Source organism: Mus musculus, chromosome 5, assembly GCF_000001635.26.
Source record: "Mus musculus strain C57BL/6J chromosome 5, GRCm38.p6 C57BL/6J".
In the NCBI taxonomy this organism is placed as follows: Eukaryota; Metazoa; Chordata; class Mammalia; order Rodentia; family Muridae; genus Mus; species Mus musculus.
Window position 1 is genome coordinate 110,069,352 of NC_000071.6, and position 26,987 is coordinate 110,096,338.

The 26,987-nt window shown below is 40.7% G+C and overlaps 1 protein-coding gene across 8 annotated transcripts; it reads right to left on the reverse strand.

Moving 5' to 3' along the window:
• Positions 1-160: 160 nt before the first annotated feature.
• Gm35315 (predicted gene, 35315) lies at positions 161-25,447 on the reverse strand. 8 transcript variants are annotated; one of them, XM_017321231.2, is made up of 6 exons: positions 24,980-25,447; positions 23,556-23,645; positions 11,387-11,513; positions 11,133-11,193; positions 9,946-10,029; positions 161-440 (listed from the first exon to the last, which is right to left on the reverse strand). In XM_017321231.2, the coding sequence occupies exons 1-6, from the start codon at positions 24,980-24,982 to the stop codon at positions 368-370; spliced, it is 438 nt and encodes a 145-aa protein (XP_017176720.1). In that variant the 5' UTR covers positions 24,983-25,447; the 3' UTR covers positions 161-367. The 8 variants fall into 8 exon arrangements, with proteins under 8 accessions (XP_017176720.1, XP_011247935.1, XP_006535397.1 ...); XM_011249633.3 differs by lacking the exon at positions 161-440 and adding an exon at positions 18,170-18,222 and having other exon boundaries at positions 6,784-10,029; positions 24,980-25,446; XM_006535334.4 differs by lacking the exon at positions 161-440 and having other exon boundaries at positions 6,784-10,029.
• Positions 25,448-26,987: the final 1,540 nt, after the last annotated feature.

The window sequence follows — 26,987 nt, forward strand, 5'->3', positions numbered from 1 at the left end:
CAAATATGTTGGGCATTTTCTTGATTAATTATTGATATGAAAAAGCCCAGCCAGGCAGTGGTGGCACAGGCCTTTAATCCCAGCACTTGGAGGCAGAGGCAGGTGGATTTCTGAGTTCAAGGCCAGCCTGGTCTACAGAGTGAGTTCCAGGACAGCCAGGAGAAACCCTGTCTCAAAGAAAACAGAAAAGAAAAAAAAGAAAAAGCCCAAGAAATTGTGGGCAGTGTGACCCCTGGGTAGGTAGTCCTTGGTCATATGAAAAAAACAAGCTGAGCAAGCAAGCAAGCAAACAGCATTCCTCCATGGTCTCCACTATATTTCCTGCTTCCAGCTTCCTGCTTGCCAAGGTTGCTGCCCCGATTTCCCTTCATGAAATAAGTTGTGAGACAGAATAAGTAAAACCCTCAAGCTGGTGTTGATTGTGATGTTTATCACAGCACCTAAAACAAATCAGAACAAACAGTAAAAATCATTTAGGGAGTCACACGCGTGAAGAATATACAATAGTTTGGAACAACCAGTATTTGTTCTGCAAACATGGTGGGCAATATTATGTCCAATCTTTGAGAACATCCCACCTGAAGACTGGCTCCATTACTACATCTGATGCAAATCTGACAGAAAGCTGAGGACAGTTAGAGCAAACACCTGTTGCACTGTCATGTCGTCTAGCCCTTAATTGCTAAATCACAACCTGTATTTTTTTTTAACAGCATCTGTTGTTTTTGCCTTACCAAGTAATATGATACAATTTTAAAACAGGTATTTCTTTCTTCACTAAAAGAAGCAATTATGGGGCTGGAGAGATGGCTCAGTGGTTAAGAGCACAGACTACCATTGAAGAGAACCAAGACCTGGTTCCCAGCACCCACATTGGAAGGTTCACAACTGCTTCTAACTCTGGCTCCAGGGTCCCAGACACTTCTAGTCTCAGAGGGTGCCCCACACTCCCACACACACACTAAAAAAAAATAATAATAATTAAATAGTTAAAAAAGAAAAGCAATTGTCAGCTTGCCGTACTATTGTATTTTATATGTTTTTTTTAAAAAAAAACAGATTAAAAAGTGGGTTGAATATTAGCAAAGTTCAGAGTTACCAAGACCAAGTGAAGAGGGTGCCATTGAAATCAACCCAAAATGCTAATTGCAGAGTTGTCTTGCTCTCAATCTCTCAATATTTCCTAGTGATGGGGAAAAAAGTTGAGTAGAGTAGGTAGGTTGTCACCTATCCTTCATAGGCTCCCTAATAACACTAACACCAGTGACAGAAATAGTAACTAATGTTTGTTTATTTAGTGTTCGTTAGGTGACAGGGCCTGCACAGTTTTACATATCTCACTCCCAATTTTGCAGTATGTGCTATTCCGTCAGTTTTACACATGAAGAGCTGGAATCTGAGTCACTCAATATTGAATGCTAAGTGTTGTGTTGTTTACTGCTTATCCTGTCTTGAGGTGGCTTGCCATTCTAGGAGTAATAAACTGATGTTTGCTACATGAAAGTTTAGTCTAAATATCTAGACAAGCACTGAGCATCTTTTCTTATGCCAGCATGAATTTAAACATCTCTTCACAGCCAAAGATGACACAAACATTCAGTGAAGAAAAACTCCTTGCATGCTGCAGGCCACCGCCAATATAGCCAGGGGGTTCACACACCCTAGCCTCAGTGAAATACCTTTAAAAACTTCTTGTGAAAGTACATGTGCTTAACCAACCCAAACAGATAAGCATAAAATCTTATTCTGTAAAGTTTTATAAAGGAAAGTAAACGAATTAAGTACTGCCTGGGAGTTAGTGCTGTAAACTAAGTACTGCCTGGGAGTTAGTGCAGTAAACTAAGTACTACCGGGGAGTTAGTGCTGTGCAGAGCACACCGGCTTCACTAGGATTCTGCCTTCTTCTCGGCACTTCAGAGCCAACGGCTGACTCCACTACACTAAGTCACTCAGAGGAGTTTAGAAATGACAGTGGTAGACATTTTAATATTACTTTATTTTTAAGATACACATATATAAATGCAGTGAAACAGTTAAGAAACTGACCAAAGTGGATGAACAGTGCTTTTACTGAGTTGCAGCTATACAGGGCACAGCCTTCCCTTTATGGTGAGGGGGTACCTTTTTTTTTATTATTATTGTAAAATATACATAATATGAAAGCTATCATTTTTATCCTTTTTTTTAAAATTTGGTCCAATATGATCTCCGTTTGTTTTGTTTTGTTTTTTAAGATTTATTTATTTATTATATGTAAGTACACCGTAGCTGTCCTCAGATACTCCAGAAGAGAGCATCAGATATCATTAAAGATGGTTGTGAGCCACCATGTAGGGATTTAAACTCGGGACCTTGCTGGGATTTGAACTCGGGACCTTCAGAAAAGCACTCGGCGCTCTTAACCACTGAGCCATCTCACCAGCCCCATCTTTATCTTTTTAAGTTGATAGTTGAGTGGCATTAAGTACATTCACAGTATTGTGGGAATATGATTCCCATCTGTCACCATAATTCTTTTACCATTTCAAACTGGAATTCTATACCCAGTAAATACTAACTCTTCACTTCTCCCTCTCATAACCCTTGGCAACCACCATGCTACTTTCCATTGCCACCAATTTGATGTCTCTAGGCTCCTTGTTCAAATAAAATCATATAATATTTGTCTTTTGGCAACCAGGTTATTTCTTTTTGTGTAAAATTTTTGGGACATCTATGTTCTGGCTTGTGCCACAGCTTTTAGTCTGAATTATGTTCCATTTGTACCTAGTGTGTGTTCATTTATGTTTGTATGCATCTATTGACCAAATGCTGACCTTGGATATTGTCCCTCAGGTAATATCCACCTTGTTTTTGAAGCCAGATCTCTCACTTGAGATCAATAATTCAGGCTAGGCTGTCTTGACAATGAATCCCAGGGCTCCACCTGTCTGAACCTCACCAGAGCTGAGATTCCTGGAAGAAGTTCATATGCCTGACTAGTGTTTTGGAGTTTTGTCATATGCATGTATGTGATTTTGTTTGTGTGTGTGTGTGTGTGTGTGTGTGTGTGTGTGTGTGTGTGTGTAAAAACAGCTTGGGGCGGGCTGGTGAGATGGCTCAGCGGGTAAGAGCACTGACTGCTCTTCCAAAGGTCCCAAGTTCAAGTCCCAGCAACCACATGGTGGCTCACAACCACCCATAATGAGATCTGATGCCCTCCTCTGGTGTGTCTGAAGTCAACTACAATATAATAATATTATACATTATATTAATAATATACAATAATAAAAATAAAAAAACAACTTGGATCTACAGTAAAGTTTTCCAAAACATTTTAATAAATATTTATTATACAGAATATTGGGATTTATTATAGTGTTTCCATGCATGTGTGTAATGTATTTTGACAATATTCCCCAACCACCTTAATTACTCTTGGGGTTGCATTGAATCTGTAGATTGACTTTAGAATTATGGCCATCCCTTGAGCAACCAAGGTCTTCTAGTATCTTCTTTAATTTCTTTCTTCAGTATCTAAAGTTTTCATTATAAAGGTCTTTCACTTCCTTGGTCAGGTTTAATTCAAGAGATTTTTTGCTTGGATTTTTAAAGTCTTATGAATGGGATTATTTCCCTGATTTCTTTCTCAATATATTTTTCATTGGTTTATAAGAAGGCTACTGACTTTTATATGTCACTTTTGTCTTCTGACATTTTGTTGCAAATATTTATCCATTCTTTAGGTTTTCTGATGAAGTCTTTAGAGTCTTTGATGTTTAGAATTTATATTATTTGCAAATAGAGATACTTTGACTTCTTTCTTTCCCTATTATATACCTTTTATTTGCTTTATATTCTTCTAGCCAAGATTTTTCAGTACCATCTTGAAAGTGGGAACCCTTGTTTTCTCCCGTTTAATATAATGTCATCTATAGGCTTGCCATATATATTATTATGGTGAGATATGTTTCTTATATTTTGAGTTTCTGTGGGATGTTTGAGGTGATTATTGTTAGCTTTGTCAAAAGCCTTCCATGTCTATCAAGATGTCATATGATTTCAATTTGATCAAAAGCAAGAGATCATTTGATAAATATATAAAATTTATTGACTGACATATTGAACCAGCACTACATCTCTGGAATAAACCAGCTTGATCATGGTGACTAAATTTTTGATATATTATTGAATCGAGTTTGGAAGTATTTTAAAATAAATTTGCATATATATGTGTGTATATGTATGTGTATATATATATATATATGAGTGGGATACATACATACATATATATATATATGTATATATATATATATGAATGAGACTGGTCAGTAATTTTTTATTTTGTTTTTTAATCTGGTTTTAGTACCAGGATACTAGCTTCATAAAGAGTTTGACTTCCAGCTGGGCGTGGTGGTGCATGCCTTTAATCCCAGCACTCGGGAGGCAGACACAGGCAGATTTCTGAGTTCGAGGCCAGCCTGGTCTACACAGTGAGTTCCAGGACAGCCAGGGCTACACAGAGAAACCCTGTCTCGAAAAACCAAAAGGAAAAAAAAAAAAAGAGTTTGATAATGTACCCTTGTTTTGCTATTTAATAGAATAGTCTGAGAAGCATTTGTGTTAATATTTCATTGAAGGTTTGGTAATTTTCTTTAGTTGGTAGATATTTGATTACTGCTCACTTTTGTTGTTTTCTACAAAGCTGATCAATTTTTTAATTTACTTTGTGTAGGTTATATATATCTAGAAATCTATGTATTTTAGAGTTTTCCAATTCATTGTAATATAAGATTTTTAAGGTAAGACCTAACAATTTTTCTGAGTTTCATTAATGTGTGTAGCTCTCCTTACCCTGCAGTTATTTACTTTGAGACTTTTCACCTTGATTTTTTTAAATTTAATTGTTTTGAGAATTTTAAGTGTGAATATTATATTTAGATAATTTTCATCCCTCCATTTCCCCCAATCAACCTCCTCCATTTATTCCCTAAAATTGACACCTTTTCTTTTTGTTTTTCCATTCTTTTTCTTTTCTTTTTTTCTTTCTTTCTTTTCTTCCTTCCTTCCTCTCTCTCTCTCTTTTCTCTCTCTTTTCTCTCTCCCTCTCTCTTCTCTCTCTCTCTGTCTCTCTCCTTCTTTCTAGTCCTATAACCCTAACCCTAACCCTAACCCTAACCCTAACCCTAACCCTAACCCTAACCCTAACCCTAACCCTAACCCTAACCCAGACATGGAGATGCAGACTTTGGAGTTTTCCCAGCTGGTTTCCTGTCTTGCTTTGGGGATTACAATTAAGTGATTGGATGAATCTCAGAAGAGGCTTTGAACTTTTAACATTGTTGAGACTGCTATAGACTATGGGGACTTTGGGAGTTGGATTAAATACATTTTGCATTTTGTTATGTTTAGGTATGGCCCTAAACATATGTGTTTGAACAAGCCTATGGGGGCCAGAAGTAAAATGTGATGGGTTGTATATGCTTGGCCCAGGAAGTGGCAGTATTAGAAGGTGTGGCCCTGTTAGAGTAGGTGTGGCCTTGTTGAAGGAGTTATGTCACTGTGAGTGTGGGCTTTAAGACTCTCATCCTAACTGCCTAGAAGCCAGTATTCTGCTAGCAGCCTTCAGATGAAGATCTAGAACTCTCAGTTCATCCTGCACCATGCCTGCATGGATGCTGCTCATGTTCCCAAAAATGGACTGAAACTCTGAACCTGTAAACCAGTCCCAATTATATGTTGTTCTTTTAAGAGTTGCCTTGGTTATGGTGTCTGTTCACAGCAGTAAAACCCTAAGACAAGGACTCTGGTGTGAATTTAAAAACTGATGGTCTCCAGATGTTCTATTATAAATCTGAGGGTTAAAAGCAGCTGGCTTAGTTAATTAACACATGTAGCCTAAAAGTGGGGGAGGCCTAACTAAGTAATTGTACTGGCTGGTTTTGCATGTCAACCTCAGACAAACTGGAGTTATTACAGAGAAAGGAGCCTCCCTTGAGGAAATGCCTCCATGAGATCCAGCTGTAAGGTATTTTCTCAATTGGTGATCAAGTGTGAAAAGGCCTATCCCATTGCAGGTGGTGCCAACCCTGGGCTGTTCTATAAGAAAGCAGGCTGAGCTAGCCAGGGGAAGCAAGCCAGAGGAAGCAAGCTAGTAAGCAGCACTCCTCCATGGCTTCTGCATCAGCTCCTGTCTCCAAGTTCCTGACCTGTATGAGTTCCTGTCCTGACTTCATTTGGTGATGAACAGCAATGTAGAAGTGTAAGCTCAGTAAACCCTTTCCTCCCCAACTTGATGCTTGGTTGTAGCCTCCCCCCTCTGCCTGAAATCTGGCTGATCAGGCTTGACTGTTATCACCAGGAGATCATCAGGGGTGGAGTCTGCCACCCTATCGTTCCGCCACTCCCACCACTGCTACCTGCAGCCTAACTGTTCCAGAGTATTCACGTGGTCACCTGCAGCTGGACTCCGAAGATGATTTGGCGGGAATGGGCCCCTCCCCCTTCTTCATAACCCCGTGTTTCCGAATAGTAAAATTGAGCTTTGATCAGGATCTTGTCTTAGCTCCATCTTTCTCACGCCGCCTAGATTCCCTCTTTTCTTCCAGATTCCAAGATGCCTTCCAGGCTCGAACCCGGACATGTGAGCCGCTGGCCGGCCTCAACACGTGGTCATGATGTTTTGTGCAGGTATACAAACCCTGACTTAGACAGTAATGTAGTCTTTGTTTTATCTCAGCAGGAACTGCGTGGATCTTTCAGCCTGCTAGTCGAAGGCGCAGGAAGAAAAAGGAACACTTTGAATAGTGATTTTAGCATTTATTACTAAGTTCTAAAAAGTTTCCTATGAAAGCTCTCTAAGAAAAAGGGGGAAAACAGAATTAATGAAAAAGGGGGATAAGGGGGAAAATTCACTTTCCTCTTTGTCCTCAGCATTTATGCATCTTTCAGAACACATGATCACATGTTTAAAAGTTCAACACAAGTTTACACATAAATTTAAATCATAAATTGAATAAGAAGTTTACATCAGTGAATGTTTACATGCATATCCATTAGGAATATTTATCTGGCTAAACATCCATCACCTGTGACAGCTCCACAGGTTCATCAAGAGTTAAAAACCATATAACTAAGTTATTAGTGAAGTTTTGTGTAGATAAACCCAGTCAATATTTTAACTTCTGTCCTAGAACCTATAATAAATCATTAGTTACCTTTTTATGACCTTTGGTAAATTGTTTTACAACCTCTTGGAATGTGCTCTGAGTAGGAGAAAGTCTGGTTATTATCTAAGAGCAAGTAACAATTGACACATGGGAGACTGGGAGAGTTCTCACTGCAGTTTTGACTATCAGAAAGGACCTAGTAGCAGTCCTGCTATAAAAGATCTTAATAAACACTGATATAATTTTAGGAATTCTTATAGGATCATCACTAAGAAATCATCTATTTGTCTAAATAGCATCACTACAAGACAGTACATCTTTGTAGATCTGCTCAGAAGGGCGAGCTAATACCTAGTGATTGTCATATATATTTAATAACAGGAAAAGAATATTAATAGCAGGGATCTTTCCTAAAATGATTTTCTACTGGGCCTTGCCTATGGGAGCAAATCTGCCATGGATTTTTATAATCTGAAGCAAACCATCTCAGGAAGACCACCTGCTAGTTAATAGCTTGTTGGCTCCTGATCCTAACACTAACCCTAATGCCCCAACACTAAACCATAAACCCCCAACCCTAACCTATCCCTAAACTCAGCCTCAGCCCAAACCACCTAACCCTCTAATCCTAACCCGTAACTTTGTAATACTAACTGTAACTTTAACCACCTTAAACCTTAATCTTCTAACCCTAACAGCTTATCACAATAAACTCTTGGCATTTACTTTGATCAGGTGTTTGAATTGTTATGGATCTATACAGATTTCAAAACACAAAGACTTTACCACACTGAGCATATTCATAAGGTATGGGTTTTTTTGTGCATTCAGCGATAACTGTGAAGCGCAAAGGCTGTACATTGCTTCCATTCACAGGGTTTCAGTGAATGGAAGTGTGAATAATTTTGTTATAATGAGGACTATTGAAATGTGCAAAGGCTTCACCATATTTAATACATTCATAGGGTTTCCTTCCAGTGTGATGTCTTTTGTCTTAATTTGGGTTTTATTGCTGTGAAAAGGTATCACGACTAAAGCAACTCTTGTAAAGGACAACCTTTAATTGCTGGGTGGTATCCAGATTCAGTCTATTACCATCAAGAATGGCAGTGACCAACCAAACACGGTGCTGGAGGAGGTGAAAGTTCTATCTTGATTAGAAGACAGCCAGGAGAAGACTCTTCTGCCCTGGGTGGAGCTTAAGCACAGGATCTCAAAGCCGACCCCCACAGTGACACACTTCCTTAAAATAGGCCACACCTCCAAATAGTGCCACTTGGCGATGGGCCAACCACCACACCTTCGAAGATCACTGTGACTTGTAAAGGCTTTACCACATTAGGTACATTCATAGGGTTACACTCTAGTATGTGTTCTTTTATGTACTTGGAGGTCACTTGATTGTGAATAGGTTTTACCACATTGATTACATTTGTAGGGTTTTTCTCCAGTATGAATTCTTTCATGATATTGAAGTTGAGCATGAGAGGCAAAGGATTTACTACATTGCTTACATTCATAGGATTTCTCTCCAGTATGTGTTGTTTTATGTATTTGAAGCTTAGTGTTAAATGCAAAGGCTTTACCACATTCATTACATTTGTAAGGTTTCTCTCCAGTATGAGTTCTTTTATGTCTTTTAAGAACATTCTGACCTGCAAAGGCTTTACCGCATTGATTACATTCATAGGGTTTCTCTCCAGTATGTGTTCTTTTATGTACTTGGAGATAACCATGAGATGCAAAGGCCTTACCACATTGATCACATTCATAGGGTTTCTCTCTGGTATGTGTTCTTTTATGTACTTGGAGATAACCATGAGATGCAAAGGCTTTACCACATTGATCACATTCATAGGGTTTCTCTCCGGTATGTGTTCTTTTATGTACTTGGAGATATCCAGGATATGCAAAGGCCTTACCACATTGATCACATTCATAGGGTTTCTCTCCAGTATGTGTTCTTTTATGTATTTGAAGATGACCATGATATGTAAAGGCTTTACCACATTGATTACATTCATAGGGTTTCTCTCCAGTATGTGTTCTTTTATGTCTTTGAAGATGACCAGGACATACAAAGGCTTTGCCACACTGATTACATTCATAGGGTTTTTCTCCAGTATGTATTCTTTTATGTACTTGGAGATAACTATGATATGCAAAGGCTTTACCACACTGATTACATTTGTAAGTTTTCTCTCCAGTATGTGTTGTTTTATGCATTTGGAGATGACTGTGTCGTGTATAGGCTTTATCACACTGATTACATTTGTAGGGTTTCTCTCCGGTATGAATTCTTTCATGATAATGAAGTTGACCATGAGAGGCAAATGATTTACTGCACTGCTTACATTCATAGGGTTTCTCTCCAGTATGTGTTGCTTTATGTACTCGGAGATTAGTATTAAATGCAAAGGCTTTACCACAATCACTACATTTGTAAGGTTTCTCTCCAGTATGAATTCTTTCATGTCTTTGAAGATGACCAGGAAATGCAAAGGCTTTGCTACATTGCTTACATTCATAGGGTTTCTCTCCGGTATGTGTTCTTTTATGTACTTGGAGATAACCAGGATATGCAAAGGCCTTACCACATTGATCACATTTGTAAGTTTTCTGTCCAGAATGTGTTATTTTATGCATTTGGAGGTAACTGAGTCGTGCAAAGGCTTTACCACATTGATTGCATTTGTAGGGTTTCTCTCCAGTATGAATTATCTTACAAATTTGTAGACCACTGGTTGGTGCAAAGGATTCACCATAGGGTTTCTCTCCAATATGAATTCTTCCATACCTTTGAGGATAACTATGACATGCAAAGGCTTTACCACACTGAGTATATTCATTGGGTTTCTCTCCAGTTGGACTTCTTTTATGCCTGCAAAGATAATTGGCACATGTGAAGCTTTGCCACATTCTATATACCAATGAACTTTTATCATTTTGTTTACATTCATGGTTTCGCCTTCATTATAGGTTGTTTTGCATACCTGTAATGGTAAGAGTGTTATTACATGGCTCTCATTTGTAACATCCTTTTTCTCTATGAGATTTTTCACAAATTTGAAGGGAAATGGAAGAGCTCAGAGCTTTACCACACTAAGTACATACATAAATTTTCCTATATTGTGAAATACACTACATTTCCACACTACATTGGCAAAGTAAACCAGGACAAACAGAAAAGAATTTCCATAATCCTAGTACTCACACGGATTTTCTGCAGTGCGAGTTTATGGATATATTCCCACTGAAGTTGGAAAACTAACTAATTGTAATCTTGTATCACACTGAGAAAGTTTGCTCAAATGTGGACTACTACATACATTTCAATTGTTCTGGGAGAGAGAGAGGTACATTGCTTATTTCAATATCCCTATGCTCACATGGTTTGTCACATTGTGACACATGATATACCTATTAAAAGAATAAGAAATGAAAGATTTCCACATTGCATTCACACAGTTTGTATTTTGTTCATCAAAGACATGTAGTATAGGGATTAAAGTTTCTCCCCAACAACACTTTTGACTCCCATAAACTGTCCCTCTCACTTAAACTTAGCAATGTTACTATATGAGAAATCAGTTTTACTATATAATATTTGCTTATTAAAAACATATTATATATATGTGTGTATATATACATATATATATGTAATATAGATATATATCTTTTGCAATGTATAACTGAAGTGAGACTAAATATATTGGCAGTTCTACAGAGTAGCTGTAATGTGGCTATGGTTCAAATGGTAATATGTGAAAGGCATTGTTTCCTTGTCTTCTTTCATAGAGGAATGCCTTGCAAACACAATTCAGACACCTGACATTGAGGTACATAGATTTGTGAGAATTTAATAATAATCGATACACTTAAAGAAGTGCTTTCTTTTTACACTTTTGCTTTTCTTTAAAAGTTCCAGGACACATGAACATTTCTTCAGAGGCATATTCATAGCAACTTGCACATGAAAATTACCTTCCATGTCTTCTGCAACTTTGACAATGTTCTTCAATATTATGGTCTTTCCAATTATAACCTAAGATATAGTACCAGAAAATGTATAAATATATTATTGAAAATTAGACAAAATTTAAGTTACTATCCTTAGTGAACCTGATTTATTACGTCATTGTTCCTCATTCTCAATTGAAATTACAGAAAAGCATCAGTAACAAAAAAAAACAGTTATTCCCGTATTTTAAAAAGTGAAAGAAAATTCACTATTTTACCTATAGCAGTGAGGTTCCTATAGGTCTCCAGCATCACATCCTTGTAGAGATTCTTCTGTGAAGGATTCAGCAAAATCCATTCTTCTTGAGTGAAGTTCACATGCACATCATCATAAGTCAATGCATCCTAAAATATCCCATACATGTGTACAACAGAAAACATGATACCGACATCATTGTAAATGTATGCTTCAATGACAATATATTTATATAATTCTGAAGCTTCTTCCACTTATTTCTTGACCCAGAAGTTCTAATGTAATTACCAAGTCATCTTAGAAGGAAATTGAATAATAAGGTTCACCTCTGTCATTTCTTTGCTCTTTGAATAGGATACAGCCTTACAAGAGAAATGCTGACTAACAGAGGAGAAGGCAAACAGAACTGAGCACACATCAGAGAAATTGTATGAACAATTACTAACTACAGAAAATGATGGGCAAGCTTAGTGTATGCCTCATGCATGCCTTGAATCCCAGCAGTCAGGAGGCAGATGCAGGTGTATCTCATTGAGTTCTATGCCAGCCTGGTCTATCCCAGACAGCCAGAGGTACATAGAAAGACCCTGTCTTCCCTATAAAGATCAATCAAACAAGAAAAATAGAAAGAACTCAGAGGTTTTTACTGGAGTTCCTACAAAGAATTACACATTCACTCCAGTTCTGTATTCATGTTCCAGAATCCTGAAGTGCTCCCAGATTAAAATATAACAGTAGTGAGATCTTACTAAAAGAGAATGCATCTTTAAACCATTAAAAATGGACAGATGAAAATATTGGCCGGGCGGTGCTGGCCACACCTTTAATCCCAGCACTTGGGAGGCAGAGGCAGGTGGATCTCTGAGTTCAAGGCCAGCCTGGTCTACAAAGTGACCTGGTCTACAAAGTGACAGGACAGCCAAGGCTACAGAGAAACCCTGTCTCAAAAAGACAAAAAAAAAAAAAAAAAAGGACAGATGGAAATATTGGCCGGGCGGTGGTGGCCCTATCTTTAATCCCAGCAGTTGGGAGGCAGAGGCAGGCAGATTTCTGAGTTCGAGGCCAGCCTGGTCTACAAAGTGAGTTCCAGGACAGCCAGGGCTATACAGAGAAACCCTGTCTCAAAAAAAAAAAAAAAAAAAAAAAAAAAAAAAAGGAAAATATTGGCAATGTAAACATTGATCCTAAATCAGCAATATATGGGAGAAGAGATGGCTCACCAGTGAAGAGCTCTTACTGGTCTTGCAAATAACTGAACTCAATTACCAGTACTTGTGTGCCAGGGCTTCACAACTATCCAAGTTCAGAAATTCTGAAGCCATTTTCTGACTATTATGGGGACCAGGTATACATAATGTGCATATTCATGCACACAGGCAAAATACTCATTCATTCAAAAAAATCAAAACAACCACAACAGGTAGGAAGAATGCTATGCACCTGCAATCCAATGACTCAGAAAGCTCAGGCAGTAAAGCTCAGGCAGTATCAATGTCATGAATACTCCCCATCCTGAGAAACAGAAAATTCTCTCTGCCAAATGTCAAAATTCACAACGTGCATGAAGATCAACACAACAGCACATGCTTGACATGTACCAAAATCTACATTGCAAGCCCATCAGTTAATGATATAAAAACAAACAAAGAAAGAAAAAGCCAGGCATGTTGGCCCACATTTAATCCCAGCACTTAGGAGCCAGAGTCAGGTGGACCTTTAAGTTTGAGCCTTGATTGTTCTACACATCTACTTTCAGGACAGCCAGGGCTACATAGAGAAACTTTGTCTTTAAAAACCAAAGCCAAAACAACAAAATTAAAAATATAAAAACACCAGGTTCACAAAATAGTTTAGCATTGAATAACAACTGCTTCAACTGCATCTCATGTAAATTTAGGGATAGAGTCTATAATGGTAAAAGCAAGACAACATGAGAATGAAGCTGACTGATCAGGTTCAACCACAACACAGTACGGACGCACATGCACGCGCATACACACACACACACACACCAGGAAATGGGTTGAAACTATAGACACTCAAATCTCATCCCCAATAAAGAATCTACAAAGGTCCCTCCTAGGAAAGCTTCTTTTTTTTTTTTTTTTTTTTTTTTTGGTTTCTCTGCGTACCTCTGGCTGTCCTGGAACTCACTTTGTAGACCAGGCTGGCCTCGAACTCAGAAATCCGCCTGCCTCTGCCTCCCAAGTGCTGGGATTAAAGGCGTGCGCCACCACACCTGGCTCCTAGGAAAGCTTCTAATGAAAAGACTGTATTGGCCAGAGCCAGGCTGACTCCATGACAGGCTGCAAACTGACAATTTGGGAGACTAGGCCTAAGTTTCTGCTTCCCAGAACTGGAAAAGTCCAAACAAGTCAATTCCAGGAAAACGACCCCTCCCCCAATCATGAGCAGCCAGGAGCTGCCCCTGCCATCAGGCATGAGCCAAGCCTGAGCCAAGAATAGTTAACGAGCAATGGTTCCAGAACATCCCCTAAATTCTCTAGAACCTTGACCAATCCCAAAGACACACACACCCCCTGGGGATTGAGTCAAACAATCGGGATAAAAGTCACCTACTCCTCCCTGGAATTCCCCTAATCGGGTTTAAATGGAGCTTGCAAAGCTCACAAGTCTGTCCCCATCCTGCATGATAGAATTCTGCAGAATAAAATGCTCTTTGCTTTTGCATACTATTTGAGTCTGGGGTCTTCCTTCAGTGATTCTTGGACCCTAACATTATAAGCTCCTCAAAGAAAGCCACAAAAAAAAGAGACAAGTGTTCATAGACAACATTATATCTGGGAGCTCTCTGACTCAATCAGCTACATTCTAACCCTGGTCACTATAGGCTCATGGCCATCCATGATGAAAATGTATTTCGTTTAACTTCAATGATCTTAAGAGTCTGCAGCAACCCATACACTGTTCAGATGTCCAAAGTCTCTTCTGACACTCTTGATTGCCACATCTTGTAAAAAATCAAAACGTAAGTTATATCTTCCCAACATACAAAGGCACAGAATGCCCCCTCCCATCCAATAGAGAGGAATGTGTACATAGTGTGGGAAGACTGGACCAAGGCAGAAAACCCAGCAGGACACACACCACATCCTGTAGCTCTGTCTCAGACACAAGGGGACTCAGTCTCAAAAGGCTTAGATGGCCCTATCCCTGAAACTTCTCATACATCTCTCAGTTTAGTTACTTGCACTCTCTCTATGCCGCTCTCCATGGCAGGTGTCTCCTAGCTTAGGTATCTCAATATGTCCTGGTGTCAGAATGCAACTCAGGCTTTATCCTCACAGATTCATACAACGCACTCTCACAGCATCCTCCCTCACTGGGACTTTGACTCTGCTAAACATAGATGGCTGAAACAGTGATGAACTGAAACCACAGGGGAAGAATCTAGGACCTTACATCTTGTTTCCAGAACTTGGGTGATCCTGCAAGGTTTGGGTTCTAAATTGGGATGGACCATGCCACCTTGGACTACAGTTGTAGCAGGTTTTATATGAATTTCCTTCCTGGATCTAGGAATCACTTTGCCTACTTCTTCCATTGGTTGAAGGCTTAGCAGGAGGGTGTGCTTCCCTTAGGACACCTTCTTAGGCTTTTTTTTTTCTCTGTATAGGCCTGGCTGTCCTGGAACTCACTTTGTAGACCAGGCTGGCCTTGAACTCAGAAATCCGCCTGCCTCTGCCTCCCAAGCGCTGGCTAAGTAAGATTCTTAAGAATACCATCTTGTACATGATTTACACGAGGGAAAAGGAAGATGAGGGCATCTATGAAGTCAGCCGAAAGATAAAGAAACTATTAAGTCAGCAGAAACATCATACAATGGGACACATTCAGAAGTCTAATCTAACAGTGGTGCACAAGGGAAAACTCAGTGTTTCTCAAAAACATTTCTGACCAAACTTCTAATGGCCTTACAACTGATAACCACAGCCCCATATGGTGGGAAGTTGTGCTCTCAGTATCTGATTCAACGCCTCCTTAAAGGCCCTGAGCCCCAGACCCCAAGCACATTCCAGGTTTTAGAGAAGGAGCTCTGCAAATGCACCCAAGAGGAGGAGATGTCAGGAAAGAGTCAGACTCGGGGCTGAAATCAAACAATAGAAACAAAAAGAACTCTATACAGAATCAACAAGACCAGGACCTGTTTCTTTGAGAAAATCAACTAGATAAAACTGTAGCCAGAGTAACCAGAGGGCACAGAGACAATATCAAAATTAATAAAATCAGAAATGAAAAGGGAGACATAGCCGGACTTGGTGGCACACGCCTTTAATCCCAGCACTCAGGAGGCAGAGGCAGGCGGGTTTCTGAGTTCGAGGCCAACCTGGTCTACACAGTGAGTTCCAGGACATCCAGGGCTATACAGAGAAACCCTGTCTAAAAAAAAAAAAAAAAAAAGGGAAACATAACAATGAAATATATCTTAAATAATTATTGTTTGTTGAATATTAACAGTTTAAAATATTAAAACATGTCCTCAAAAAAAAAAAAAGGAAGTCAAGGAGCCCTGTTTTCTCTCTACACCCAGGGCCTCAGGGAAAGCTCCCAAGGACTAGGCCCAGGCTGTGACTGGCTCTGCCAAGCATGTTCCTGGGTTTCAGAAGGAGCTGTGTCCTTCTCCAGACATGGGGACCTCAGGGAAAGTGTAGCTGGATCAGTCCTGCACTCAGTGCAATGGTTGTGGGTTTTTTGTTTTGTTTTGTTTTGTTTTTTTAAGTTTTCAAATGGTTGTCACTAGATGTCATCTAGCCAGTGTGGCAGAACTATGCTTTTCTCAAAAAGAAAACTGAACCTTTATGGTACACCAGGTCTTATTGTTCATTGTGATCCTGTAAAGCCCCATTAAGCAGATTGTTAGAGGCCTGCTCTTTGATAAGGAGATGGGCCTAGTGGCTGGTTGTAAATCAAGTTTGTTTCCTTTGTTATGGTTAGGAGCCATATTTCTAGACAATCCTGGTGAACAAGCATGTGTATCCTAGCATCCTAAACTCTAACTGCCCTGGTTGGCACATTACTTATCAGTGGGATGTGTTACAGGCAGTGCACCCTCAGCTAAATTCTACTTGCTGTGTCTTTCTATCCGCTAAACTTTAGTAAATCCTTATATCATCAATTCTAATCTTTTACATCACAGCTTGACATTGAATTGCTACCCAGCACATGAGATGCCTTTTACAACCTCCACAAAATTAACTCCAAATGGATTGTCAGCCTTAATGTCAAATGCTAAGAACAGAACTTGTAGAAACTAGGACTCTCTGAGTTTGGGATCACGCCAAAGATCTCTCTACACACAGGCCAAATGCTCTGCACAGATGCAGCCCCCACAGTGAAGTTATTCAGAGGCTACAACTGTGTCCAGCAAGTGGCTAGGCTCTCACGGGACCTCACACGTGGCCGCCAAATCCCACTCAGTCCCAGGAAAGACCCACCACAGCAGCTCGCACCACAGCAGCTCGCACTGCTCAGACCCCTGCTTCTCCCCATTGTTGGCAGTGACTCTGTTCACCATGTCGCAAGTTCGGAGTTTGCCTGAGCAAGATCCACAGCATCCAGCGGCAGGACAAGGAGCACAGCACACAGGTCCATTTAAGCCTGCTCAGCAACTAAGTCAAGGCATCCGGAAAAACCCGCCTTCCCTTCTGATTGGCAGGTCCGCCTAAACGCTCTGATTGGCCAGTAAGTCTCGAGCACCTCCCTTAAAGCTAGAGGGTGCTGAAAGTACATGGTGTAGGTTCTCAGCCCAAGCTTCAAGACCAGGGCTCAACGTCTTCCAGATCTACAGGGATTTTGCATTTCTGTAGTACTGGTGCGAGTCCTCTGATATCCTACCCATCTGTCTCCCCGCGCAGCCCCAGGGAGGCCCCACCACTCCACCTGCCACTGCTTAGCCACTTGCTCCTCCCCTAGGTGGGCAGTGACCCTGTCATCACCAGGGCCTGACTTCAGCCTGAGCTTCCCTTACTCACTAGGCTGTTTGCCTTCTCCCTCCTGGAATTAAGGTAGGGAGCTTGCATAGCCCATTACTCAACTTGCAGGGGAGTTATCAATCTGTCCCATAAGAGGAAGGGTGCCCAGGATTTTAACAATTAAAGACAGATTTTGGAAAACAATAATTTATAGAAATGAATGCGCTTATTAATTTCTGGTTTGTTATATTCATAGTATAATTTATTTTCACTTACATCTTTAATGATCAGTTAAGAAGGATACAGTTGTGCCGTGGCTAAGCCCCAGCGTTGGGTGATTGTTCGTTCCTTCTTGTTGGTTCTTCTTGAGGCAGAGGAGGGGGAAGAGCATAGGCAGAGGGTAAGACTTTGTCTTAGGAGATTCTGGGGTAAGACAAAGTCTTACCAAAAATTTAGGGTTGCTGAATAATAAAAAGTTTACTTATCTAAGTCTAAGTTACTATGCTGTTGTAGCTGACCTGCCTTCTGTGATCCTCTGAGGTCAGAAATCGCAGTTTCTGGCACTCAGCACCTCACCCTAAAACAGCAGGAGATTAAGTAAAGGATTAATTGCTAGACTCTTTCCCCTATTGTCCAGATGCCTCCTGCTTTGTTGGTCTAGGAGGGAGTTTAGAGCAATAGACTTCTATTGAGTCAGGAGAAGAGAAAACACTCCCAGAAGAAAAAACTTTTACATAAGCAAATATGCATAATCTCACATAAATTCATATTCAGCTTCATTCATGCTCATTTATTCATTTCCATTCAAACATACTTACACACACACAAGCAGACATTCTCACAATTACATACATACACACATCCATACTTACATATGCATATGGAGCAAAAGACCAAGGATGGGTGCAGCAAGGATTCACTCATTCTGGATTAAAAAAAAAAAAAAAATGTGCTCCAATCTTTATTACTTAGAGAAAGAAAAGGCTTCTACCTTTTTAATGCTAAATGATTTAAACCCATGTTTGTAAGAAAAAAAGCTTTGTTTCTTTTAGTAAGATTAAACCTGCCTTGTCCTTACTATGGCACCTGATCTGTCCCAAGGTTAGGAGAAGTCTGCCTGCTCCTTCTGCTCCCTGCGACATCTTCTTTTCTCCTCTTTCCCTCTGCATTCTGCACATTGTTCTCTTAGTATTTTATGTTGCCTATAATTTCTAAGCTACTCCACTCTCCATTGTCCTAATCTAAAAAGTGTTCTGTCTAAAAATTTCGCCTCAGCTCAGTTCCTCTCTCAGCTCAGTTCTTCTCACCTCCGTAACTCTCACCCTGTCCCTCAGTTCTGACTCTTCTCTTTGTCCTCAGCACTTAAAACATCATTCAGAATACATGATCACGTGTCAAAAAGTTCATCAAGCTGGGTGTGGTGGCGCACACCTTTATCCCAGCACTCGGGAGGCAGAGGCAGGCGGATTTCTGAGTTCGAGGCCAGCCTGGTCTAAAAAGTGAGTTCCAAGACAGCCAGGACTATACAGAGAAACTCTGTCTCAAAAAACCAAAAAAAAAAAAAAAAAAAAAGACTTAAGTCATCTTTTTGTCTATATAGCATCACTACAAGATAGTGCATCTCTGTGGATCTACAGAGATCTGCTCCAAAGGGATGTGCTGCTACTTAGTGGTAGTTATATATGTTTATTAATAACAGGAAAAGCATATTAATAGCAGGAAACTTTCCTAAAATAAGTACCTCAGAGCGTTGCTTAGTGAGGCCTCACCTGTCAAAGATTATATAATAATCCGAGGCAGGCCACTTCAGGGTGATCACCTGCTATTTATTAGCTTGTCCCATTATGGCTCCTGACACAGTGGGGACTGAAGTTGTATAAGAGGTCCAGGACATGCACAAAGCTATCCAGATAAGATCCCCTTATCTCTATACTCTACAGCACTGCAGATGTGTACTAGCACATCTTTGCTCTCAAACAAAATATACTGTTTTTTAAAATGGAATTACCTTTAATCTTTCTTTTCCCTTAAAGATATGAGGTAGTCGTTTTTCCTTGGGACAAAACATTATTTTCATGTTTTCTAAGAACTAAACAAATTTTCACTTTGAAATCTTAAATGATTTACGTAAGATAGCATGTTCTGTGATCCACTGTGTTCGTGCTCTGCTTCCTTCCATGTCTTGGCAGCAAGTTACTCTGAGTACAGAAACTTATGCCATATTTTTCTTTAATTTTATTCTTTATATATTTTCTGAAGATAAGAAGGTGGAATGTTTCATGTTTGGAATATTTTTTTGCAAAACAACTCTGTCCTTACACATTACAGCATATGGATGAAGAAAAAGGAGGAACTACTTAATATTTATCAATTAAATATCTTCATATTTACTCTGCTCCTCACACCATCATTAGCTATAAATAAGAAATGAAAAGATTTTACTTTCGTCTAGAGTAGAAGAATGTGAATCAACATCCTCAATATGGTATTGTTTACAGTGCTGATTACAACCATCATATATTTGTTAAATTTTGCAAAAAAGGGAATTAAGGGGCTGGTGAGATGGGTTAGAGCGTAAGAGCACCGACTGCTCTTCCAAAGGTCCTGAGTTCAAATCCCAGCAACCACATGGTGGCTCACAACCATCCATAATGAGATCTGATGCCATCTTCTGGGGTGTCTGAAGACAGTGACAGTGTACCTTCATATAATAAATAAATAAATAATCTTTCCTTTTTAAAAAAGGGAATTACATGACTTTTAATATCACAAAGAATGCCTTATGTAAAAGAAATTACCTTACCCTACCTAAAAATTTTGAGCCCTAACAGTACATTTAAGACCCCTTTTTCTGTTTGTCAGTAAATAGCTAGTAGGCAAACCGAAGTTATTGAGAACCTAAATCATTAAACACCATCAAATAGAAAAAAATTGCTTAATTTTACTTCACATTATATATTGGGCAGTTTATAGCTATATGGTAAAATGTATAATGACATTACCAAATCATAAATAATAAAAATTATTCTATTTCTTCTAAAAGAAGAAACAAACACCAGAAGCGTTGGGGAAATGATTGGGGGAAAGGGCCACTGAACACGACCACATAGACAACTGTAAGGTAGATGACCATGGAGACAGAACTGGAAAGAAAACAGCCTAAGAAAAAGCTCAGTGTTTTTCTGTGTAGCCCTGGCTGTCCTGGAACTCACTCTGTAGACCAGGCTGGCCTAGATGTGCGCCACCACACCCAGCACAAATCACTTTTAAAGGGTTAAAAGGGGAAGAGAAACAAACACGACCATCTTTTTTAAGGGACACCAATTGGCAGGCACAACAACGTCTAAATTGTACTTCAGATTCTACCCCACGACAGTATCCTGCATACAGGTAGGCTATCTGCACCAAGTTACATTATAACATGATCTAATGTCCACATGAGATAGTGACACTTACTGGTTTTCCACAGTACAATAAAATAAGTAAAATGCTATTGTATGAATACTAATGTCATAAAGGAATCTGTTTTCCCCAGAATGAGACATGAGTTAAAGACAGACCTTAGTGGCAGGTCAGTGCTTTGAAAGAGGGTTGGAGTCCTTCCCTGTCAGGGTCTCAATGCAGCTCACCACCTGCTATTTACTAGCATAGAAACAGCAGCAGAGGGGGCTGGTGAGATGGCTCAGTGGGTAAGAGCACCCGACTGCTCTTCCGAAGGTCCGGAGTTCAAATCCCAGCAACCACATGGTGGCTCACAACCATCTGTAACAAGATCTGACTCCCTCTTCTGGAGTGTCTGAAGACAGCTACAGTGTACTTACATATAATAAATAAATAAATCTTAAAAAAAAAAAGAATACTTTAAAAAAAAAAAAAAAAAAAAAGAAACAGCAGCAGACAGGACAATGGTCAGCAAGATTCAGGGAATGGTGAAGGATATTTTCAGTTTGTAATATGAAATTTAGGTACCCAGAACCCTCAAAAGACACAACCTCATAGATAGGTAAGGAATACATGGTCTTGCGAAAAAGCCCCTGAATTCAAGAAGATAAAAATTTGTAAATACGGGACTGGAGAGATGCCTCAGCAGTTAAGAGCACTGGCTGCTCTTCCAGAGGTCCTGAGTTCAATTCCAGCAACCACATGGTGGTTCAAAACCATCTGTAATGGGACCTGATGCCCTCTTCTGGTATGTGTCTGAAGACAGCTACAGTGTATTCATATAAGTAAAATAAATAAATAAATAAATAATTTTAAAAATTAAAAAATAGTAAACACAATTTATACTTAAAAATGCAATCTTATTCATACTACGAAATATTTAAATAAAAAAAATCACAGACAGAAAAGCCAGAGGAGCCACTCAGCTCGTATTGTAAGACTTTCCATTAAAATCATATACTGTTCTTAAAGTCAGATGATTTCTACCTTTGATTTATAGGAACCATAGCCCTTTTGGTGTACGACGCTTATGTATATGTCTAAGATGCAACTTTCAGGTCATTATATTTGGCTAATGATGTTATTTTCATAGAAAGCATACTAGCTCCTTTCACTCAACTGTAAATCCTATAGAGGTCTTCATCATTCCTTTTCTATACAGTGATTATATAAGAAGTCTCCTCATTTATCTTAAAGGCACATTTGTTATATGTGTTGTGCACTACTTTTTTCACTTAAGCTTGAGAAGGTCAGTTGGCTGGGACTGGGGCAGTGCAGAGTGTGTGCAAGCCTGGGGTCCTGTTGACTAGATGTTCTATGCAGCACAGAAGACAAGGACCCACAGATGTGTGTCTTCCACACACTCACACATGAAATACATTGTTTTAAAAACAGAGGAAATTACCCTTAACTCATGAGTCTCTTAATTATACATATAAATGGAAGAAAATGATTCTTAAAGTGTCCTGGAGGATTTTTGCCACACTTACATAAGTTAAGCTTAACTATTTGGGGGGTGGGGGGGGTTGTCAAGACAGGGTTCCTCTGTATAGCCCTGGCTGTCCGGGGGAACTCTGTCAGTGTCTGTTGGCAGACTTCCCAGCCTGCTGAGCCATGGACCAATGAGAGGAGGTGCACCTGGGGCTCAAGGTGCAGAGGAGCTGAAAGTTCTATTGATCTTGGTGGAAGGAAGAGGGAGGCCCCTCTGAATAAGAAAGAACAGGTGTCCTGTGTATACTTCTGCAATTTCTTTCTGTTAGCTTGTGGCTTTGCTTCCTAAGGTACTGTGGGGGTATAAAAAGACTATAAAAAATAAACTCGGGCTGGTGAGATGGCTCAGTGGGTAAGAGCACCTGACTGCTCTTCCGAAGGTCCGAAGTTCAAATCCCAGCAACCACAGGGTGGCTCACAACCATCCAAAATGAGATCTGACTCCCTCTTCTGGAGTGTCTGAAGACAGCTACAGTGTACTTATATATAATAAAAATAAATAAATCTTTAAAAAAAAAAAAGAAAGAAAAATAAACTTGAGGATGCTGGTTGCTGCCGCAGCAGTCCTCCTAAATCTAACTCTTGGCTTTCCATCTTCTTTCTGCCCTTCCTATCTTTCATCCTCGCTTCCCTTCAGAAGCATGTTCCCCTGTTCAACGTGTGCTGGTGGGTCAAGTACAAGGAAAGAAATTAGATTCAAGGATCTCTTTCTACTCCATCCTTGTTTCTCTCCTATCTAGTGGTAGGGGGGTTGAAACTAAGGGCCATTGGGGGTGGATTAAGGGTGGAGAAAAAAAAAGAAACCATAAAGTAGCAATGACCAGCTAGGTTGGTTAATGCTAATAGAGGAGCCAGCCTAGGACAGATTTTGCATTCCACATATGCTGTCACCCTTAAGTCTCTTTTAGGTTCAGGTTCCAGGTTAGGTTTTGAACAACTTAAATACAGACTGGAGACTGCAAGTCTAGCCACTAAGACACATGGGAAATTTACACAGCAAGAGGAAGGTCCCAGACGATGAAAAACATAGGAGAAGAACGTAGAAAGTATAAAAGCTGGGGTGGGGAGGTCTTGCACAAGCTGTGTCTTATGCTAAGTAAGCTTCCTAAGAAGAATAACATCAGGCTGGAGAGATGGCTCAGAGGTTAAGAGCACTGACTGCTCTTCCAAAGGCCCTGAGTTCAATTCCCAGCAACCACGTGGTGGCTCACAACCATCCATAATAGAATCTGATATCCTCTTCTGGTGTGTGTCTGAGACAGCTATAGTGTACAAATGTATATTAAATAAATACGTTTTTAAAAGAAAAAAGAATACCCTACTTACATGGGGGAAATGGAAGGAAACAGGAGACTTCTGTGAAGTCAGCAGAAGCATCATCGAATGGGACGCACTCAGGTGAAGTCTAAACAAACACTGCTGCGCGAGGGGAACTCAATGTAAATCAGAAACACTACTGACCAAGCCTCTAGTGGCCTTGGAATTGATAACCACAGCCCCATATGGTGGGAAGTTGTGCTCTCAGAATCTGATTCAACCCCTCCCAAAGGCCCTGCCCCACACCATTACCACCAGCTCCTAAGCACATTCCAGGTTTTAGAGAAGGAGCCCTGTTTTCTCTATACCCAGGGCCTCAGGGAAAGCTCCCAAGGACTAGGCCTTAAATTGTGACTGGCTCTGCCAAGCATGTTCCTGGGTTTCAGAAGGAGTTGTGTCATTCTCCGTACACGTGGACTTCAGAGAAAGAAAGCCTTACTTGATCAGGCCAGCATTCAACACAACAGTGGTGTTTGTTTGTTTGTTTGTTTTTGTTTTTTTGGTTTTCGAGACAGGGTTTCTCTGTGTAGCCCTGGCTGTCCTGGAATTCACTTTGTAGACCAGGTTGGCCTTGAACTCAGAAATGGGCCTGCCTCTGCCTCCTGAGTTTGTTTCTTAAACTTTTCAAATGTCTGTCACCAGGTGTCATCTTGCCCATGTGGCAAAACTATGCTTTTCTCAAGAAAAAAACTGAAACTTTATGGCACACTAGGCCCTAATTAACATTGGTTATGATCCTGTAATGCCCCATTAAGCAGCTGGTTAGAGGCCTGCTCTTTGATATGGGGATGGGATTGGTGGCTGGTTGTAAATCAGGGTTGTTTCCTTTATTATGGTTTGGAGCCATATTTCTGGACAATCCTGGTGAATAAACATGTGTATCCTAACATCCTAATTTCTAACAGGCCTGGTTAGCATATTATTCATCTATGGGATGTGTTAAATGCAGTCCACCCTTAGATAAATTCTACTTAGAGTGCCTTACTATCTCCTAAGCTTTAGTAAATCCTTTACATCATCAATCCTGTACTTTTACATCACAGATTGATATTGGATTGCTACCCAGCACACAACCTCCACAAAATTAACTCCAAATGGATTGTCCACCTTAATGTCAAATGCTAACAACAGAACTTGTAGAAACTAGGACTCTCTGAGTTTGGGATCAAGCTAAAGATCTTTTTACACACAAGCCACTATTTCAAATGCTCTTCGCAGATGCAGTCCCCACAATGAAGTTATTCAGAGGCTTGGTCTAGCAATTGTCTAGGACCACAAGGGACCTCATAGGTGGCCGCACCTGACCTCATAGGTGGCCCCATCTGGCGGCCCGGGCGGGGGGGAGGGGGGGCAGGGAGGCGGGAACCCACACAGCAGCTCCCACTGCCCAGCCCCTTGCTCCTCCCGGTTGTTGGCAGTGACCCTGTGCTCACCATGCCGCAACTTTAAAGCTTGCCAGAGCGCGAGTCACAGCATCCAGAGTCAGAACAGAGGACCATTCAAGCCTGCTCAGCTACTAAGAGGAACCCTCCGCGTGGCTCGCAGAAGAACCCGCCTCCTCTTCTGACTGGCACGCCCGAAGGCTTTGATTGGCCAGTGATTCTTGAGTGACATGAGAATCTCTCTTAGGGTTAGAGTGTGCGGAAGAGACGCGATAAAGAGGTTCTCAGCCCAGGCTTCCAGTCCGGGGCCCGACCTTTTCCAGATCTACCGAGATATGCATTTATGTAACACTTGTGCCTGTCCTCCAATAGCCTACCCATCTGTCTCTCTGCGCAGCCCCAGAGAGGATTCCACCTACCACTGCTCAGCAGCCCGCTCCTCCCCTCTGTGGGCAGTGACCCTGTGCTCACCAGGTTCTGACTTCAGCCTGAGCTCCCCTCACAGCACTCAGTTGGTTCTTTCCCTTCTTACTCCGGAATCAAGGTAGATAGCTTGCATAGCCCATTACTCAATTTGCAGGGGAGTTATCAATCTGCCCAAGTGGAAGGGTGCCCAGGATATTAGCAATTAAAGAGAGATTTTAGGAAACAAGATGTTTGTTTTGTGGCTGGGACAAGCGGCTGAAATGCGCACTGAATAGCAAAGCTGGCCGGACCTATCCCAGAACTCTGCATTCTCCACCTGTTACAGGGCATGGCTGGCATACCCTGCTTTGTACCCTGAACTTTCCAGCCCAAGGGCCAGGTTTTCCCTCCACCAGAAGCTCTTTCTATGTAATCCAGACATTTTGTGCTCTTTGTCTCGGTTTCTCTGTCTCTGTGTCTCCCTCTCCCCCTCTCCCTCCCTCCCCTTCCCTTTTCCTCTCTCCACTTTTCTTCTTTCTCTCTTACCCCTCCCCATGCCCTGCATTTTTCTCTGCCTGTTTGCCTTTCTTGCTTTTTCTCTCTTTCTCCCCACACCCCTCCTCATTCTCCCTCCCCATAACGACTTCTCTGACCTCCTTGGGACTAGTGAGTCCACTAGAGAGCTGCCCTCAATAAACCTGCAAATACTCCAGTTAGACTTGGGTTGTGTCCTTCATGCTGGGCTTAGTTAAACTGCAGCTAGTTTATCACCACTAGGTGTGAGAACCCTGGGAGAAAAACAAGAAATGGATGACAAACCCTTTGGCGCAATATTGTTAGCCAGCACACCTTCCTCCGTGGGAAGGTGAACACACATTCACACGCAGAGCTGTATTAGTAAAGGTTCTCAGACGAGCAGACCTGATAGGATGAATCTATGTATGTACAAAGTGGATTTATGTCGGGCGTGGTGGCGCACGCCTTTAATCCTAGCACTCAGGAGGCAGAGGCAGGCGGATTTCTGAGTTCGAGGCCAGCTTGGTCTACAAAGTGAGTTCCAGGACAGCCAGGGCTATACAGAGGAAACCCTGCCTCGAACAAACAAACAAAACACACACACAAGTGGATTTCTTAGAATAATTTCCCGGCTGTGGTCCAGCTAGTCTATCTAATAGTGGTTTAGTCTGTGTCTCAGCTGGCCTTCAGTATATACCAGATTTCTGAAGTCGATTCCTGTTACTAATATGCTTTTCCTGTTATTATTATATTCATAATCACTAGGTATTAGTCCACCCTTTAAAGCAAATCTCTGCAGATCTACGAAGATGTACTGTCTTGTAGTGTTGTTGTAGTGATTCTATATAGACAAATAGATGACTTCTTAATTCTTAATGATGATCCTATAACAATTCCTAAAATTAGTGGGACTGCTATTAGGTCCTTTCTAATAGTCAAAACTGCAATGAGAAGAAAAAAAAAAAAAAAGCTGAGCATGGTGGCACACACCTTTAATCCCAGTACTTGGGAGGCAGAGGCAGGCGGATTTCTGAGTTCAAGGCCAGCCTGGTCTACAGCATGAGTTCCAGGACAGCCAGGGCTACACAGAGAAACCCTGTCTCAAAAAACAAAACAAAACAAAACAAACGAACAAACA